The sequence below is a fragment of the Myripristis murdjan genome, chromosome 6, assembly GCF_902150065.1.
Source record: "Myripristis murdjan chromosome 6, fMyrMur1.1, whole genome shotgun sequence".
Lineage (NCBI taxonomy): Eukaryota > Metazoa > Chordata > Actinopteri > Holocentriformes > Holocentridae > Myripristis > Myripristis murdjan.
The window spans coordinates 24,300,332-24,319,068 of record NC_043985.1 but is presented as its reverse complement, the minus strand read 5'-3'; the positions used below and the strand labels follow the sequence as shown (position 1 = coordinate 24,319,068).

At 43.7% G+C, this 18,737-nt stretch overlaps 2 protein-coding genes across 2 annotated transcripts; one reads left to right on the top strand and one right to left on the bottom strand.

Moving 5' to 3' along the window:
- Positions 1 to 347: 347 nt before the first annotated feature.
- rag2 (recombination activating gene 2) lies at positions 348 to 1,949 on the top strand. Its single transcript, XM_030054068.1, has one exon. It carries the CDS (start codon positions 348 to 350, stop codon positions 1,947 to 1,949), a length of 1,602 nt encoding a protein of 533 aa, XP_029909928.1.
- A 2,099-nt stretch (positions 1,950 to 4,048) lies between these two features.
- On the bottom strand, positions 4,049 to 9,805 carry rag1 (recombination activating 1). The gene is made up of 3 exons (XM_030054103.1): positions 9,468 to 9,805; positions 7,819 to 8,957; positions 4,049 to 5,796 (listed from the first exon to the last, which is right to left on the bottom strand). Exons 1-3 carry the CDS (start codon positions 9,803 to 9,805, stop codon positions 4,049 to 4,051), a joined length of 3,225 nt encoding a protein of 1,074 aa, XP_029909963.1.
- Positions 9,806 to 18,737: the final 8,932 nt, after the last annotated feature.

The window sequence follows — 18,737 nt, the reverse complement described above, 5'->3', positions numbered from 1 at the left end:
ATGCTCATGTGAGTGCTAATAATAATAATTGTAATAATAACTTGATTATACACAATAATGCTATTTGTCATAATGAGAAATATTCTGGATTATGGATTAATTGAAATTGTTCCCAGTAAAACTATTGGTGTCCATGATGTGTAGGCTACCATTATTCACCAGTGTTTGTGAGGTTGACTGACCACATGTTCTTGTTCAGGCATTCACCCAGCCTACAATACAGACTGCTGATGTTTTTTCACTAATAAACAGGAAGTAGAAGTTTAAAAACCTCACATCAAAACAGGCAACAGCTGACTGACCCCATTCTGTTTGTGTGCTGTTTTGACACAGACACCTGCCAGAAAATGACCCTGCAACCATTGACTCCAGTGAACTGTGCAGGCCTTCTACAGCCCGGGTGTTCACTGCTGCAGCTGGATGGTGAAGTTCTTCTGTTTGGCCAGAAAGGCTGGCCAAAGCGTACCTGCCCAACGGGAGTTTTTGGGGTCCGACTAAAACAGGATGACCTCAAGCTCCGGGCCATCTGCTTCTCGAGTGACTCCTGCTACATTCCTCCTTTGCGCTGTCCTGCTGTGGGCCGCCTCGACCCTTATGATGGGTACGCAGAGGGTTACCTCATTCATGGCGGCCGCACGCCTAATAATGAGATCTCTTCGAGCCTGTACATGCTGACCCTGGATAGCCGTGGTTGCAATCGCAAAGTGACCTTGCGCTGCCAGGAGAAAGAGTTGGTGGGAGAACTACCAGGGGCCCGATACGGCCACACACTGAGCATGGTTCGCAGCCGGGGAAAGAGTGCCTGCGTGTTGTTTGGGGGTAGATCTTACATGCCATCAGGAGAGCGGACCACAGAAAGCTGGAACAGCGTCGTCGACTGTCCCCCTCAGGTGTTCCTTATTGACCTGGAGTTTGGCTGTTGCTCTGCTCACACTCTACCCGAGCTGAGTGATGGACAGTCCTTCCATCTGGCCCTTGCCAGAGAGGATTGCGTCTACTTCCTGGGTGGTCACTCCCTAGCTTCTGACTCCCGCCCCCCTCAGCTATTTCGCTTGCGCGTCGAGCTTCTGCAGGGCAGCCCCATGCTCTCCTGTGAGGCCCTATATACTACTATGTCCATCTCCAGTGCCATAGTCTCCCGAACAGGTCCCGCTCACAGATACATTATCTTAGGAGGGTATCAGTCAGACTCTGTGAAGAGGATGGGATGTAGCTCAGTGGTGCTAGATGAAAAGGGGATCCACATTGAGCCCTTAGAACCCCCGAACTGGACTGCAGACATTAGACAAAGTCGCACCTGGTTTGGAGGCAGCTTAGGGGAAGGAACTGCCCTAATAGGGGTTCCAACTGAGGGACGGTCAGCCCAGACAGATGTGCATTACTTCTACCAGGTGTCCTTCAAGAAGGAGGGAGAAGGCGAAGAGGTGGAAGCAACCCAGGGCTGCAGCCAAGAATCGACAGATTATGAGGACTCGACGCCACTGGAAGACTCTGAGGAGCTGTACTTTGGCCGCGAGCCCCATGAGCTAGAGGACAGTAGCGATGGAGAAGGGGATACTTACAATGAGGAGGATGAGGAGGATGAATCCCAAACAGGCTACTGGATCAAATGCTGCCTCGGCTGCCAGGTGGACCCAAACACTTGGGAGCCTTATTACTCAACTGAGCTCCACCGTCCAGCAATGATCTTATGCTCCCGGGGGGAGGGTGGCCACTGGGTCCATGCACAGTGCATGGAGCTGTCCGAGACCCTGCTGATGAAGCTCTCTCAGGGCAACAGGAAGTACTTCTGCCTGGAGCATGGAGGTCTGCCCTGCCAGGAAATGACCCCACCTCGGCAGGTGCTGCCTCTAAAGCGCACCCCCTTGAAAATGAAGCAAAAGAAAACCCCTCTCACAATTAAGATGAGCCCTGCCAAAAAGAGTTTCTTTAGACGGCTATTTGACTGACATATCGTCAAAGCATTTGGGAAGATTATGTGCTCTGGTTTTTAATAGCTTTGCTGGTCTATCAGTAACTGTTTTTTTAGGATTGTTCTTTTCGTTTATGTAACATAAACCTCAAGTTGAATCTTAAACTAAAAACTAAAAAAAAATAATGTGCTGATATATAATGTGAGTGAATTTTGTAATGCAATAAAAAACTGAACAAAAAACATTGTATTTGTGGTGTACCATGCTGTGTTTTCATAATCTTCATACGTGATACAAAATCTTCATATTTTAATGGGCCTCTATGCAGTGTTTGCAGGACATGTATTCTGTATGCTTTGGATGCACTTTATTGTCATTTTGTCTTTCATGGATAACCACAGTGGAAATAAATGGTATAAACCTGAATTGTGTTCTTAATCATGTCTTTTTCTATTTCCCAAAGTAAAATCAAATTTGATTTTATATTTAATGTGAACAACCACGATGTTAAAGTCAGGTTTTTTTTTTATTTATTCAGTATTTGATAAACATGGACATGAACTTTTTTTTTTAAAACAAACTCCACAATGTTTCATTATACAATAAAAAAAAGCCAAGTAGTTTCTCTGTTTTGCTATAAACACAACAGAAATACAGAGGTATTGTATGTGAACTATTAAAAACACTTTTATATGCAAGCACAGTTAAGTATGTAGTGGATGTTAAGTTTATTGCCAGTATGTCAAAAAAGAGACCCTACTTCCTCTCTCCCTGCAAACACATTTTGAAGACTGAACAAGTGGAGTTTCATGAATCATCCATCATCCATTATTTTGGAAATGCAATTCATTATGGTAAAATATATACATATATGTATGATATGAGAGGTGTCACAATATGCTGTACAGTAAAACATGATGTTATTGTAGGACTGTTTTTCAGAAGAGCTGTCACATGGTTAAAGTTATGACAGTGAAATCAAATCAAAACATTCAATCAAATAAGAAAATAAAATTGCCTGTCACAATTCAAAATATTAAGGGAAGAAAAAGGTACAATATAGTCAATCAATCAAACAAATAAAGTCACAAACAAATCACTTTGCATGAAGTTTCTCTTGCTCTCATCCATCTCTCCCCATATGTCTCCTTGTCTGTAATGGTTGTGGAGAAAAAAAATCAGCAAAGAGAAAGAGCTGGGTTATATACAGATCTTATGAAAAATTCCTGCCCACAACAAAGTCCATGGGGCATTAGTAATGGACCATACTGTATTTTTATAATATCAACAAAAAGGTCAGTATATGCTTTATTTTATGTGAAGAAGTAGAATAAGTGCCATCTATCCTCCACACTGTGCAAAATCTAAAGGAGATAAAATTGGTTCAAAGTGACCTGGCCTCTATGGTGCCCCTCAGGGACCCCACTATAAAGCACTAAAGTAATCTTTTTCAGAGGGCACTCATGAAACAAAGAATATTTGGCTCTCTGTGATTGCATTTTCCTCCAGCTCAAATGATATATTAATACAGTGGTCATAAATGTGGTCTTTTTAACACAATTTCCCTCCCATGACTTACAACACTTTCATCTGTTTCCATAAATATCCTCTCTGTATAAATCCATAAAAGTGTCATAACCTTGCAATACAATAAACTGTACCATATTTCATAGGAAGCTGGAGATAAAGAAAAAAATCCCTCTTGGTAAAAGCAAGAGAGAAGGAACTCTGTGTTACCTCTGTATTCCTGCATTGACCCATCTTTGTGCTCTCATTAAAAAATAACTGGAAATTAACAAGTAATACAGATATAAAACATGTGAGAACAATGTTATGCTCTGCAACCTTTGGGAAATTATTCTGTGAGTAAATGAAATAGGTCAATTAAAGAAGGAGACTTAAAATCCTACAATGATCAATGATGTTTTGTAATTAAATGTCTTCCTTAACTACAGCAAAAAATGCAACATCTTTGAAAAGACAATTCATCTTCAAAATTCCAAACATTTACCATAAAAAATGCACTTATTTGTTTAGTACAGTGTTTATGCAACATTGATACATTGATCAGGATATCCAACCTGTAATGCTAGTTTGTGAAAAGATACATCAAATTTCAATGTTTAAAAGTCATGTCAAAAATCAATTATGTCCAGAGACATATCCACATCATCCCGGATCTCCACTGGATCAATGGTAGCTTGCAAAGCTTTGGCAGAGTGCTTATGAGCCTCCATAAACTTCTGCAAGTACTTGGAAGTGTAGAGCCAGTGGTGTTTCAACACATCCTCCAGCTCAAATGCCTTTGACTGACGTGCATTCATCTTTCGGAAGCGCCTGAACAATTTGTTTGCTGACTCATTCCCCTCACTGGCCCAGGCTCCTATGGAACCATCTCTCTCTATAATTTCAGGTACATGGGCCAGGGTCTTATGCAGGTAATTGGTGATCTTTCCATTGTACCTGTATTTGAAGGTAGAGGAGAGGAGATCAGCAAAGTGCTGGGAGTTAAAGCTGTAGCGGCACAGCTCATCAGGGCACTCCTCGGCTGGGCAGGTGGCGCGCCACACAGGCTTCATCTGCAGGTAGAGCCCCATCAGCTCCCTCAGGGCCTCCCTCCTTTCTTCTGAGGGCACTAGTTCACACACCACATCCACTGCCTCCTTAGTCATTAGCTTCCGGGCATAGTTCCCATTCATCCTCATCACCGGTTTAAGCTTCAGCTTATTCCTCAACTGCTTGTCTAGGGCTGCACGCCACATCCGCCGTTCCTCCCGGCTGGGGTTGACCTTTTTGTACACCTCCCCGATCTCATCCTGAAAAATTTTGTAGAACTCAGTGGCATTACCAATGTCACAGTGTAATGCATCCATAGTGGGCTGGGTCTCCATAAAGGGCTTGGCACAGACCCCTTTGACTCGGTCTCGCAGCTCATCGGCTGACTCAGAAAATGGATTGGTCCTCCATATTTCATAACGCTCAAGGTTTTCATCATGACTGCGGGTGATGGAGTGCAGCACCATATTGTGAGAGGCTTCTGCCCGAGTGGAGTCGCACAGAGTGCAGACATAGGTGGAACCTGAGGCCTCCAGGCCCTCCATCTCACGCACCATCTTCTCATCATATCCTGTGCCTCTGAAGAAGAACCGGAAAGAACGAGGCAGGCCACCCATAGATAAGATAAGTCGACTATGCTTCATGGCATCCCGCTCTTCAACTATAGGCCCTAGGACAGCAGTGAGTGTCTCGTGGTCTGACTCATCCAAAAACATCAGGCACAGGGGCTTACAGGACAGTTCTGAGTTGGGTTTTGGCTCCCTGAAAATGGTAACCTCCTCCTCCTCTCCCTCTGCTTTGACAGTGATAGACATGATAGTAAGAGAGAAACGCACAGCTTTCTCAGGCACCACTGGTCCTCCACCGTGCTTCTCACTGACATCTCCCATACCGTCACAGGATTCCTTGATCAAAACATTGAAACCTGATGTGCAAGCACTGTCTTCCAGCCCACGCTCTCTCAGTCCTTCCATAATGTCCTCCTCCAGATCCTTTAAGGCTGAAACCAGGGCCACATCATAGCGAAATCGCCGAGTGATGGTGTCAAGTGGGGAGTCATCCACTGAGGCAGCCCATCCAGAGAGCCCATTAATAATGCCCACATGGCAGGATGCAGACACATTCTTGAGGGGAGGCTGCCACTCGAATAGGTGATAGCCGGGGAGGAGCTCCTTCTCTGCAGCTCGGAGGGTGTGCAGGGGCTGGAAAATCTGGCGGCCACTGGTTGCTTTGACGGTCCGGTACATCTTGTGGTATTGGCTGCAGCTCAGAAAGGTGTTAACGCGAATGGCAAGGCACACAGCAGGATGCAGCCCAAAGCCTCTACCTGCAGAGAGAAAGAAAATGTGATTGTGTGTGTGTGAGAGACAGAGAGCAAGAATAGACAAAGAGGACAAACAGGGACAGAAATAATACAGCAATGAAAGGAAGACTGAGACACACAGAGAAAAACTTTTTTTTTTTTTTTACCATTGCAGTGTGGAAGTCCATTCTATTTGCGCACATCCATATGTACACAAAGTACATATGTACACAAAGTACTAAACCAATTAAATCACTTCTTGTTGATTTGCTGCTGCATGTTTGAGTTAAATAAAATGTTTGTATTGCCTGCTTTTCCAGTATTTAGAAATAAAATTAGCCATTAAAAAAACTGTAAACAGCTGCTCCATCTTAACAATTTTACCAAGCCAGACCAGCTCAGGCTCTCTCTTTTGCACACCATCATATAATAGACCTTTTTTTCACAGCAGACATTTGGACACAAAATAGCAGAACACAGGTGTTATGAATGACAATTAAGGTTCTGTTCCATTTAAGTGTACCAGAGCCTTTCCAGTGAGCCAGCATGCACAATACAGGACCCTAGCTCTGTTTGACCTAAATGGAGCAGAACCTTAATTCAGGTCATTAGTAACACCTGAGTTCACCCTGCTATTCATGTCAAAATGGGTTCTGTGAAAAAGGTGTATGGAGTTCTCCCACCACTACATATAATGTACAAAACCCGCCCAAACAAACATGTTATTCACTTTCAATATCACCAAAGCTCACAAAAACATACTCTATCAGTTCCAGTGTAGCTGCCTATCTCTGTGGCTAAATGTAGACTGGCAACCCTCAAAATGAGCACAGAGTGACCTGTCCCCTCTGTTCAGAAATGATATTACATAAGGAGCAGACCAAGACCAATTTCCACCTTTACCTGCGTAATATAAATTTTACACTTTGGCTTTACACAGATCTCCGATAGACATTGATTTTTAGCGTTAGACATTAACCTCTGCTCAAAAAATCTGACTCTGCACATACAGTAGGTTATTCATAAATGTGTATTGCAGGTCAACCTCTTAAAACTGAAAAAAAAAATTTATTCTAAGGATAGTGATGTTCTTTTTCCCAACCTAAGACCTAAGGCCTGCCTAATTCAATCTTGGCACTGCACTTCCTTGGATCCCACACCCAAATTTGAAGTTGATTGGATGAACAGTCAGCGACTCCTCCATCTATAGTTATATGCCAAAGCCATATTAATTCCGAAAGTCATATTAACTCCCCTTTTATTCTAACTTCTACAGGGTCCCACCTCTCATCCCCCTGAATAGCGAGTTTTCAGGCAAATGCATGCACTGTTAAAAAGCAGCATATCGCTCTACTCTGAATATTTCAACATTTCCTAATTTAGTGCCATGCATTTGCTGTCATTAATACTATGAGACAGAGTGAATCATGAATTAACACCCAAAATGTGGATGTATCATTGTCAAAAGCCCACAGGGCCATTCTAGTGCTTTAGTGATGATTACAAAATCCAATATTTCCTAATTTCCAAATGTTATAAGGGGACAGAGGGTGAATCAGTGAAGCTGGCAAAAGTGATGTATTGGCTGCAGATGAAAACAGACACCAGCTGGCCTCTATTCCCCAGAGAGGAGGATGGTGCTGTCTGTGTAATTTGCAGATACAAGAGCTGCTGATGTTGTTTTGATTCTAACAGCCCCTTGACAAGAGTTGTTATTGTGCATTAAAGGGAGTGTGAGAATGAGAGACTGATGGACAAGCATACAGAGAGTGAGAGTGAGAGAGAATCAGGGAGTTGGGTATGTAACAAGGCTGGTTCAATAGACAGAGGCAGACAATGATAAAATGCTTTTCAATCAGAAGTTCTTCTACTCCTCTCAGATAGAGAACTTTTCAACTCATTGTTATTTATGAGATGAGCATATTCCTCTGTGGTAGGCAGAGATATTAATGAGCAAACACTATATCATTTTCATTCGCTTGTCTCCTTCCTGGTTATGGAGGGTTACGATTTAAATTTGAAAATTAGCTTGAACCAAAACCTTACCTTGCATCATGGCCTCCAGCTCATCTGCCTGTCGATGTTCATTCTCAGATCTCAGAGCGAGCAGGAACAGTGTCAGGCACACAGATTTTATGTCGCCACCTTCCTCTTTGTCTGCAAACATCCTCACTTGGTTCTTCAGGTCCTTCAGTCGATGTTTCTGGGCACGGCGACTCAGTGACAGCAAGTGCTGACGAGGTCTTCCTCCTTTATTGATCAGCAGGTAGTTGTCAAGGCACTTCTCTGGTGACCTCTGGTTTGCATCCTGTTCATTCTGCTGGTGGTTTCGACAGTGGGCTTTAAATGAGTCTAGCCTTACTTTCTCACCACAGCCACCTCTGGGGCAGAGCAGAGGGAGGGAATGCAGGACTGCCAAGAAGGCCCTGGCAGGTGTAATGAGGTCAGTGAGGGCATAGGGCGAGTTGCAGGCCGGGCAATGAGATCCCAGAGTGTGGTTATATTTCACAATACAGCTGCGGCAGAAGAGATGTCCACAGGGAGATTGAACTGGGTCAGAGAGCAGATGGTCACACACCAGGCAGGTGATGGAAGAGAGGAAATCCACCGGGAGCTCCTCAGAGATCAGCCTGGTACTCAGGTGGTCTTTCTGGCAGTGGGTGATGCTCTTCACCCACTGTTCTCTCTGGATGCTGGGCTTCGCCCTAGCTCGGAGGACAAGACCATGATGATGGTCTCCAGCTGGTCTCAGAGCTCTCCTCTCCCCAGTAGCGGTGTTATCACAGTGGTCCCACTTGGTTCTTTTTGCCAGGCTCAGGGCTCTACGAACAGGCCTCTTCCTCTTCCTCCCGCTCCGCTGGAGTGAAGATTTCCTGGGAGAGCAAAGGTGGCAGAGGGAAGAGTGGGGTCTCCACTCAGGGACTGTGATCCTGGAGAAGCTGCAGAAGCCTCCACCTCGAATGGCAGACTTCCAGCAGCGATGGCAGAAAAACGGAGGGTGCACAGACTCTGTGTCCTCGGACACATCCACTTTGAAGACCTTGAGGATGACGGGTGGCCAGCAAGTGAATTTACAGCTCATCCTACACAGAGCAGCCCTACTTGTCTCATCCAGGGCCCCATGTACCTCATGCTCTGGGCCTTTAACTTTCCTTAGAGCAATTCCACAGAGCCGGCACAGACACCTTCACACAGGAAAATAATGCAACAAATGTCACATATATTTACTTGAAAGAAAACATTTTAAATATTCACTGGTATGTGTAACATTGTGGTATACCATATTTCTTACTGTCCAAATGGATGTGATATTTTATAGGATAGATATGACAATATGGGCTGAGCTGTGTTTTATTGTTATAGAGGAATATTGTATTTCTTCGTAGGATTACGCCTGCTCTGCTGGTGTCGTGTCTGTGTCATGTTTGTCCTTGTACTTCATATTACCTTGTGCTTTTTGTTTTTCCAAGTTTTAATGTCATTATGTCATTTTTTCCCCTAATACATTTTAAAATGTCAATGATCAAATAAATTTCGCACTAGTGGAAAAATAAAGTTCAACTTCAACACTGGACATATAACAAAAAAAAAATATGTTGATACATTATGGTATTCCCCAGTGTTTTCTACATGATATAATGTGTGTGTGTGTGTGTGTGTGTGTGTGTGTGTGTGTGTCCTGAGTACCCACTCACCTGAGGTGGCTCATGTGGGTGTCCATCTCCTGTAGTTTCATATCTACTCTCTGGCCCAGACCCTCCACATTTTCCTTGCTTTTTCCCCCTATGCACAATTTCATGACACTCCCTGGAAGGCCCACACCATCATCTACTGTTGACCTTTGAGATCCAGGAGGTAGGATCCCTGACAAGCCTCCTCTCTCAGGCTGTGTCTCACTGGGTAGAGGAGCCCTCTCCATGGACCTCAACCTGAACAGTTTGAATTTCCAGTGAGAAAACTTCGAGTGGGGGTGCTGAAGTTCAGCCGGCATGGAAGATCTGGGGCCATCTGTCTCCAGGCTTTCCTCCTCCATGACGTGACTTAGGCCTCAGAGCCTGGAGAGGAGAGGAGAGGAGAGGAGAGGAGAGGAGAGGAGAGGAGAGGAGACAGGCAGAGCTTAGTTAGATGTATGACAAAAGTGTGAAATAATTTCAGCTGCCTATGAGAGCCCCATTACTGGATAGAGAAGAGATTTAAGTGTTGGGATCCTCAGATATCCCCAGTGTCTTTTCATTGCTGAGCCCATGACACAACCTTGCAGCTTTACTTGATTCCTGTTGAATTTATACAGCAAGCACTTTGAAGTCCCACTGAACAGAGAGTAGTGAGCCCTGACCTAGAGTGCTGTATTATACCATAAGTGGCATTTAGATCTTCTGCAAAATGCATGAGACAAGCATTGGGGGGATCGATACAGCACCAAAATCTTCATTTCTCTCATCTCCAATCCCATCGCTCAGGGAGCCATTGTGACTTTTTTCCTTTGACACAGCGAGTTTGCTAAATGGGCAACCTTATCCCTGCAAGGCTGTCAATCACTTACATTAGTCATTTTCTTGGCTGGAGACAGAATTGGAGCCCCGGGAGCTTCTGACTGGCATTTTAAATGCAAGAAAAAAATTGGAGACACTGACAACTTGTTTCATAATACAAAGTTATTGACCAAACGGGAGAAATAGGAAAACAAAAGACTGTCGTATTAAAACAAATATGAAGAATTATTCCTAGCATAACATTGTTCCAGAGACAAATTTTGACAGCCTCTTAAGATATGGTACGGTGATGATCATTCATACAGTGACACTGAGCCACAGCATGACAGCCTTTATTCTCCTCCCTTATGATCTAAGTTACATTCACTGTTAAGACAGTAAATCAGTCAAATAATCTAAGGAAATATCACATCAATTGTTGAGTCTTACCATCTCACACCTATAGCTCTCACACGGTAGCATCTTCCCTCTATTCATCTTTCAGTGTTGTGAATATGTTTTCTCCCTGGGAGGCTTGGATCTGGCAGTCTTCTTCATTTCCTGGCTCTCTGTGTATTTCACATGCTGAACTCTCCTCTGAGACAAACAGCTGAGCCTGTGTGCATGTGTGTCAGATGGGCTCTTACCTTGTTTTTCAGTCTCAGCTGGCGTCAGCTCCCCCGGGGGTCTTTTCCGCATGGGAGCACAAGGGAAGCCCTGGAGCCAGGCCTTACACACTGTGTACTGTATATATTTGTGTCTGTCACTGTGTCTCTCAGCTTGGTACATCTGTTAGGACTGCAGCTCCATACAGTGGGATTGCTCCTATCTCTTTCCTAGTGTCTTGTATTCTTGTATTTATACCCTTCCCACCACGGGATCCCAACAGTCAATTCCTGCCACCTGATACAGGCAGCTGATCAGAAAAAAAACAAGGTTAACCCCAAAACACAGTTACACACATACAAACATGCACATGCACACACATGCACACCAGCACAAGCATGCACACACAGAATCCAATACCATACCCCTAACAAACAACTGTCTACCATACCACAGTGATCCTCAGCTGGAGGCACCTTGATGTCACCTTTATCTCCCCTCTCTCAACCTCCATCTGCAGGTTCACCTCAACAGGTGGCCAAACTCTGAGAAAGAAACACTGTTGAAACCCATGAAAAGGTTACTAGTGCAGGGGCACAACTGATCACAGAAAACAACTCCACTGTTTTCTATTCCATAATACACTGCAGAAAAATCTCCATCTTTACAAGTCATAAGTCAAACTTTCAAAGTTTTTCTTCAAAACAAGCGGAAAAAAATGCAAGGGGATGACATGATTGTTTTCAGCGCTTGTCAAATTGTTTCCATTTTTTTTTTTTTAAATTAAGCATTATTTTCTTGATACTAGCAGCCTGACCTGCCTTATTTTGCCTTGTTTCAACATATTCACACTAGTTAACAGAAAAAAAAAAATCCTGAAATGAGTGAAACTGCAGTTGGAATTATCTCATCTTGCTGGCAGGGTTTTTTTTTACTTAAGAAAAACAAACTGAATGGGAGACTAAATGACTTGTTATCCACTTGGATCCACTTGACACCAGCCATGGTTTCCACTTGACACCAGCTAAAGCTTGATAGCCTGGCACTTTTCACATGATTTTTTTTTTTTTTTTTTTTTTTTTTTTTTATTCTGAGTAGGACATTTAAGTGGCACCTTTCATTCATTCCATCAAACTCTGTCTCTCTGTCTCCATTAAGAATGAGTTTTAATTACACAGCATCATTTGATGTAATGTCTCAGTAGGTAGATGGAGTATTTGCCCAAGATCATTCTTGTTTGTAATTATCCAGGGGATTAATCTGGTGTCTTCACCATAGGAGCCTGTTGCTGGTGTGTTGGATTTGCCAGCCAAGTCATTAGATACACAGTCAGTGGGCACCAAACAACAGTTGGGTCTCTCCCACTCTTGTCTGCTTAACAGGGAGGCAGGATGAATACTGGCAGGCTTTGCAGCTTTTATTCAATGCGTATGGTCAAGTGTGACCTTAGACAGCGATAGTACTTGTTTTTGTGATTAGGCTTACCCACAATAAATATTGAATAACTAATATAAAAATAAGGCAGTGTTTCGGTCTATTCAGATTCATCTAACGCAGATGGAGGATTAGAGACTGTGCTTGATACATTGCATATTCAAGAAGACGCAAGTGATGGATTGTAGCAAGATGTTCTGAGCCTATTTATAGTTGATATTTAGATTTATGATAGCCAGAAACCAACGTGTTTTCAAGGTAAGCGGCACTCATAGCTCCATGGCAGACAGGGACAGAGCTGCAGATGTCTGTGTAGCAAACAAGCAGTGACCCCCTGAGACCCTCATCTCTCCGTGTCTGCTAATTGACTTGTTATTGATCAACTCAATGACAGTTTGATTTATGGGGAAAAAGACTTGTGGAGACAGCCACCTGGCATGGAGCTGAGTGTTATGAATGTGTGGAGCAGACCCGGACAGTATAGGAGCTACGGTTTAAGAGGATATGCAGGAGTTTTGTGATGCACCACTGAAAAGGACACCTGCCACTGGGCGAGATTGTTTTTTTAATATACTATAACCCAAACAACGCCGATGGGTAATGTATGTGTATGTGAGTGTGCTGCAGGTGGATAGGGTGGGAGGGATTTTGGGATTGGGGAGAAGGGTGTGTTCAGGGGTGAGGGGTGGCTTTGTGTGTGTGTGGGTGTGTGTGTGTGTGTGTGTGTGTGTGTGTGTGTGTGTGTGTGTGTGTGTGTGTGCGCGTCTGTGTGTGCGTCTGTGTGTGTGTGCATGTGTGTTTATAGGCTGCGTTTCAACAACACTCAGGCACAAGACCAAATAAATATAAAGTAGTTGTACTCATCCATCCTCTTCTTGGCTTTGGAGCTCCTGAATCATTACCTTATGAGTCATTACTTATGGACCCCTCTCTCACACTCTCTTTCTCTCACACTCTCTGTTGGTGTGTGTAAAATGGAGCGAGTTGAAAAGAAAGAGAGAGGAGCGAGACAGAGAGAGAAGGCGTGAGAAGGGGATATAGTAGTGATCTTGTGTAAAGGAGTTGCACAGGATAACAGGCTTAGCTCAGAGTGGAGAACACAAAAGGGCTTAAGGCTGATTGCAGGCTGTGACAAGGAAAGGGGGGAAGAGATCAAACCTTCCAGGCAGAACTATGTAAGCCAAAGGTCCAAAAAAGGCCCTGTGACAGCTCAAGTCACATAGCAGCTTAAGGAAAAAGGGTCAATAGCAGGAATGGGACAATGGATGAATTCTGCAGTAGCTTCACTATATCTTCTTTACAAAGAATAAAATGTCAGCATCATCTGCATTTGAATAGACCAAAAAGAATTGCAGCATGATATTTATAAATGTCATGAAGAATGGAGGCATCTTCATGATTGCTTTCGGGGCAAAGAGGGCATCTCACTCTCATATTTCCAGAGAGTGTTATGCAATATATTGGGCATTCAGAATGCAAAGTTTAATTGCATTTCACAGCACATTCAACAACTTCAGTCTCGCCCATCCCCATAGTGAGTCACCTCCCACTGTCCACCTCTTCCATCCTTCATCCTTAGACATGATTTGGTAAATTAATACTCAAGGAGGTAGACTCCAATGCAGAGCTATTCGTCAAAGCTACCTGCCAGAACAAAACCCTTTCCCCACTACTCATATCACCCTCATCCATCTCTGTTTCTGTCTCTCTCTCTCAAATTCTTGTTTTCCTCGCCTCCCCCTCTCCTCTAACCCTTACCTTTTGTTTTGTTAATAATCATTTAAGTGATTATTCCAATGAGGTGATTAATTACTGGCTCTTCCTCCCTCTTTACCACAGGTTAGGGTTCTTATAATCACACAGTGACAGCCAGGGGACAGCTCAGTTGAGTGATGCCGTCTCGAGGCCTTGCGTGACCCTGTATGACTCGGCTGCATTTGTTGTTGGCTCATCCTGACTGATGGAGCTTTAACGGAGTGCAGAGAGACACACACGACATCTCAGCTTCTACAAATAACATCCCCCACAAGCTGCTGACAGCCTGACACCACAATATCTTCCATGTCCAGCAATCCAAATATTCATTTTATTGGATAGTCTAGTCTTCGGAGTGCATTAATTCGTTCCAAGCCTTGCATTATAACTTTCCCTCAGGCGCTGCAGAGTTATTTTGGTTTTGGACTGGTTCCATTCATCTCCTCTGTTCTGGTGAGTCAGACAATATGGAGAACAACTTAAGCTTTAGCAACTGTGAGTGTCCATTTGAAAAACCCTTTTATGAGAAGAAATCCCATTACCATACCAAGAAAGGTAGCCCACAGAGGTCAATAGTGGGAAGAGATATCACTGAATACATTGTGTGACTGTGATCCTGTTTACAGTATGGCCCTCCAAGAAGTGAGACCTTCATCTGAACAGACATTCCAGATGGATGTTGATCCACTCTCAGTAAACCAAATGAAATTAAACCCTAAGCCGGATTCAGGAGCACTAGAGTAGAGTGGGGAATCAAGACCGGTGTCTTTAATCAAAATAACAATGCTCTTTAATTCTGTGTTAATTAAATGTAGATTTCCCTGATTGAGGAGCAGTCCCCTTGATGCCAGGGGACCTCCAGTCACGTAAACATCCGCTCAGTGGATTTGTTTTGTGTTTAATCACGAATTAGTTCTCTTTCCTGAACTGTCTGGTGCTGGTTTACACAGAAGGTCTGTCAGCTGAGGGATAGTGTCTTGCAAACAACTCCTCTAAATTTCAAACACTCAGCATCCTTGAAGGCAGAATTTTGGCTACTTGCTAAACACCATAGTAAGTGGGTTACATCCATACTGGCTCTCCTGGGTGATGTATGGGGTGTGAGAAATGGTTCACAAGTTCTCCATCAAAATTTAAAGAAATACTGAATTCCCTGTGCCCAGTTTCAGCTCATTTGTCTCTCAACTGGTCAGTCTCCCTTTCTTCTTTTCTTGTTCCCTCCCCCAGTCCCTTTCCATCAATGTAATGAGCAAATCATGGCCACTAGGGAGAGATGTAGAGAGAAAAATTGGTCCTATTATGTGTCAAGGAGTGTGAAAAGAGCAGTGCTGTTGTCTGTCAACTCTAACCCCCAACTGTCTCTGGTCTCAACTTTCTACCGAACACAAAGAGCTCTGTTCCCACATGTAGATCTGCTTATTATTTTCCTGTCTTTTAACTAAAAAGTCCATTATTGGAAATGCCAGGACAGCCTTGCCCTTTTCTGCACCAGCAGTGCCAGAGCCTCAGACAAAGGAACAATAGGTACAGTGGCACATTCTGATTCTGGGCTGATTTAGAGTGACTGATCTTAAACCCATTTCATAGCATACAGTAATTATTGGAGGTGGAGGGAGGGGCTGAGATGGGGATTGGGGGGTTGCTGTTGTCATCTGGCAGCCAGTCCAGTTGGAGAGAGAAATGACTATTGGAGCCAGAGACCGGGTGGTGGAGCGTTTATCAACCAGTCATCGCCATGATTCACACAATCCTGCAGGGAGCCATTATTTTACCACCTCAGTCTCTCACAGCAACCTGCTGTTGGTGAGGATGATGATGGCTATGGGCTTCATGACAACCGGAACAGATACACTGTATAGTTGTGTGGGAACACAAGGTAAAAAAAAATCCAATTTCTTCTCAGAATTCACTAAGTCAATGCAGTGTCTGGATTGGAATATATTGAGAAAGAATTGAATAGTTGAGCCCAGCGCAGGGGCATATTGCATTAGTTCATTGCAGCAGAACACAGAGATGCCGCCTCAGGAAGGGACTGACAAACACATGGTCCCTGTAGCTGGAAGAGAGAGTAGCTTGCACTGAATACATAAAGATCAACAATAAATACACCATCCACCTGCTCGGAGAGCGCTTTGGTATTGGATAGATCCAAAGCTATTGATACAGGTTTGCATTTGCTGGCCTGCCGGTACAAGCAAGTATAACAGTCTGTGCATAAGTAAATAAATTCCTAACTGAATAGGGAATAAGGGAAAGAGGCGAGGGGGGCCTGGGATGGCCCGCTCATAATAACGATGATAAAAATGCTATTCTTCTATTCATACTCTCTCACTTTCCTTTTACCAACTTCCCCGTTTTCCTCCCCTGGGAAGCACATCATTCTAATATACATGGGTTTTCATCCGTTCCCTTGTTGTGAAAGACCTGCAGGAAAGAGAGAGAGAGAAAGAGAGGAGAGAGAGAGAGAGATGGGGAGTGTTTATTTAGTCAGATGGTCTAACGTGTCTGGAATAGATCTGGGTTGAAGAGGAAGCTTCCTACACAATAGCAGTCAACATCAGCGTGGACGTGTGAGTGAGTGAGTGAGCGAGTGAGTGAGAGAGCGAGTGAGTGAGTGAGCGAGTGAATATATTTCTCCTCTGCCTGCAAACAATAGATTCCATAAAAAAAACACTATCACTGTACTGGATGTCTCTCCCTTCACTCACATCTCTTCATAGCTTCCAAAATTACTCACCCATGCAAACTACTGAGACATTTATTTGTCATGATGGCTGCACTCATGTCTCCTGTCTTTTATGCCCTCTTTCCTCAACCTTCTTTTCCCTCACCTCCAGACATCACTGTCACTGTGAAAAGGTGTGTGTGACTCTACCACTAGTGAAGCAGAGCCCATTATTGCAAATAGGCCAATAAGTAACTTCACACCACATGTCTCTAAGCAAGCACACTCTATATGCAAAGCAGAACCACTCCGTTAAAGAAACTGGTGCCAAGTGATTATATTTGTAATTTAATTTCCTTGGTCACATAGAGATAAGGGAAGGCAGCGGCAGCAGTTGGCCAGGGATGAATAGAGTGACAAGAATGGGACTACAGCTTCATTGTCTGGACTGAGATGTCCAAAATGACACCGCTTACCGACATGGATACAAGCAGGCTGATATGCAGACAGACGGATTCACAAGCCTGAACTAAAACAGACACAGCCACAATAACAATATCACAGGCAGAGAGATCTTCGATACAAAAAAAAAAAACACCTGCACTCACAAATACAGTGTTTGAATGTGGGTGTTTAGCTTGGAGTCATGAAGAAATGTAAACTCTTTGCCCTGATGCGAGCTCTCTCTTTTTTGCTTTCTCTGTCTATTTCCTTCTCTCTCTCCATTCTGGTGGGACAAATGTAATCAGGAGGGTGTTCTGGGTCGGATGTCAGTCACAAAGAGCAGTGGCTCATTGAGGATTCTGCAGGCGAGATCAACTGGGTCCTTGTTAGAAAAAAATGACTGAAGGACACAAGGTGCACTCTTCCCACGTCCTCATCCACCCTCTCTCTTTTGCCCTCCCTTCCTCCCTCCATCTGCCTTTTTTGAGATTGTAGGATTGAAGACATTCTTACTTTTCCATTTTCAAAGAGTGGTTACTTATACTGATCAGAATGCAGTGGAGGGTACAATACTGCGGTGGTAAAATTCCTACTTTGACTACATCAGACTGATGGAGAACCACTGGTTCTTGGAGAGAGAGAGAGAGAGAGAGAGAGAGAAAGAGACATACAGTTCATCAAAATCTGACACCACACAATGCTGTAGCAGATTTCAGGGACACAGAGTGAATCTATCTTGTGACATCTCAAATCATCTCTCCACTTTGTTCTCTGCCCTCATCGTCTCATCCTCATGTCTGTTTCTCCCTTGCTGTCTTGTCTTTCTGCGTATTTCCTCAGTGTCTTCATTCTGAACCCAATAGCATTAACCTGTCAGGAAAGTTACAAATGTTCAGACTGAATTATGTAAACCACAGAGAAATAAAACTGCAAAAAGCATTGAGTTCTCACTTTATTTCATAATTCATCGTGCTCCCAGATCGAGCCAAATAAAACTTGACTTATTAAGTAGTCCGGCACATTCTGGCTCAAAAATCCTCTGAAATATGCTTGAGAATATTAATCACACTTTGTCTACCTCACAAATAAAAATTAAACACACACACACATGGACACACACTCACACATGCACGCAGGCATCTTTCGTGATTTCATTACTCATCAAATGGAGGCTGTGTTTCCCCATTTCACCTTATCTTATTGCAAGAAGCAAAGCAATATGATGTTACACTAGCACCACCAAAAGGCGCAGACATAAACAGCAGTCTTTCTCCCCCCCATCGCCATCTCCATTTCTTTCTCATACTGTCTCTTTTCTCTTCTCCAAAATGCAAACTTACAACTCTGAAAATCAGATTAAGAATGCCTCACTTTGGCAGTCAGCAACTTTATTTATTTGTCTCGATAAACACACACACACACACACACACACAAGAGCACAGACGAATACACTCACGCTTTATTCTAGGGATGGCACAGTGGCGGTGCAGCCTAATTAGCAGGACATGGCTGTGTAATTGGTCTCTAATTGATATGAAGAGCAGTGGTGTATCCCAGGCTGTGTTCTACACATGCTGCCGGCTGGGGGC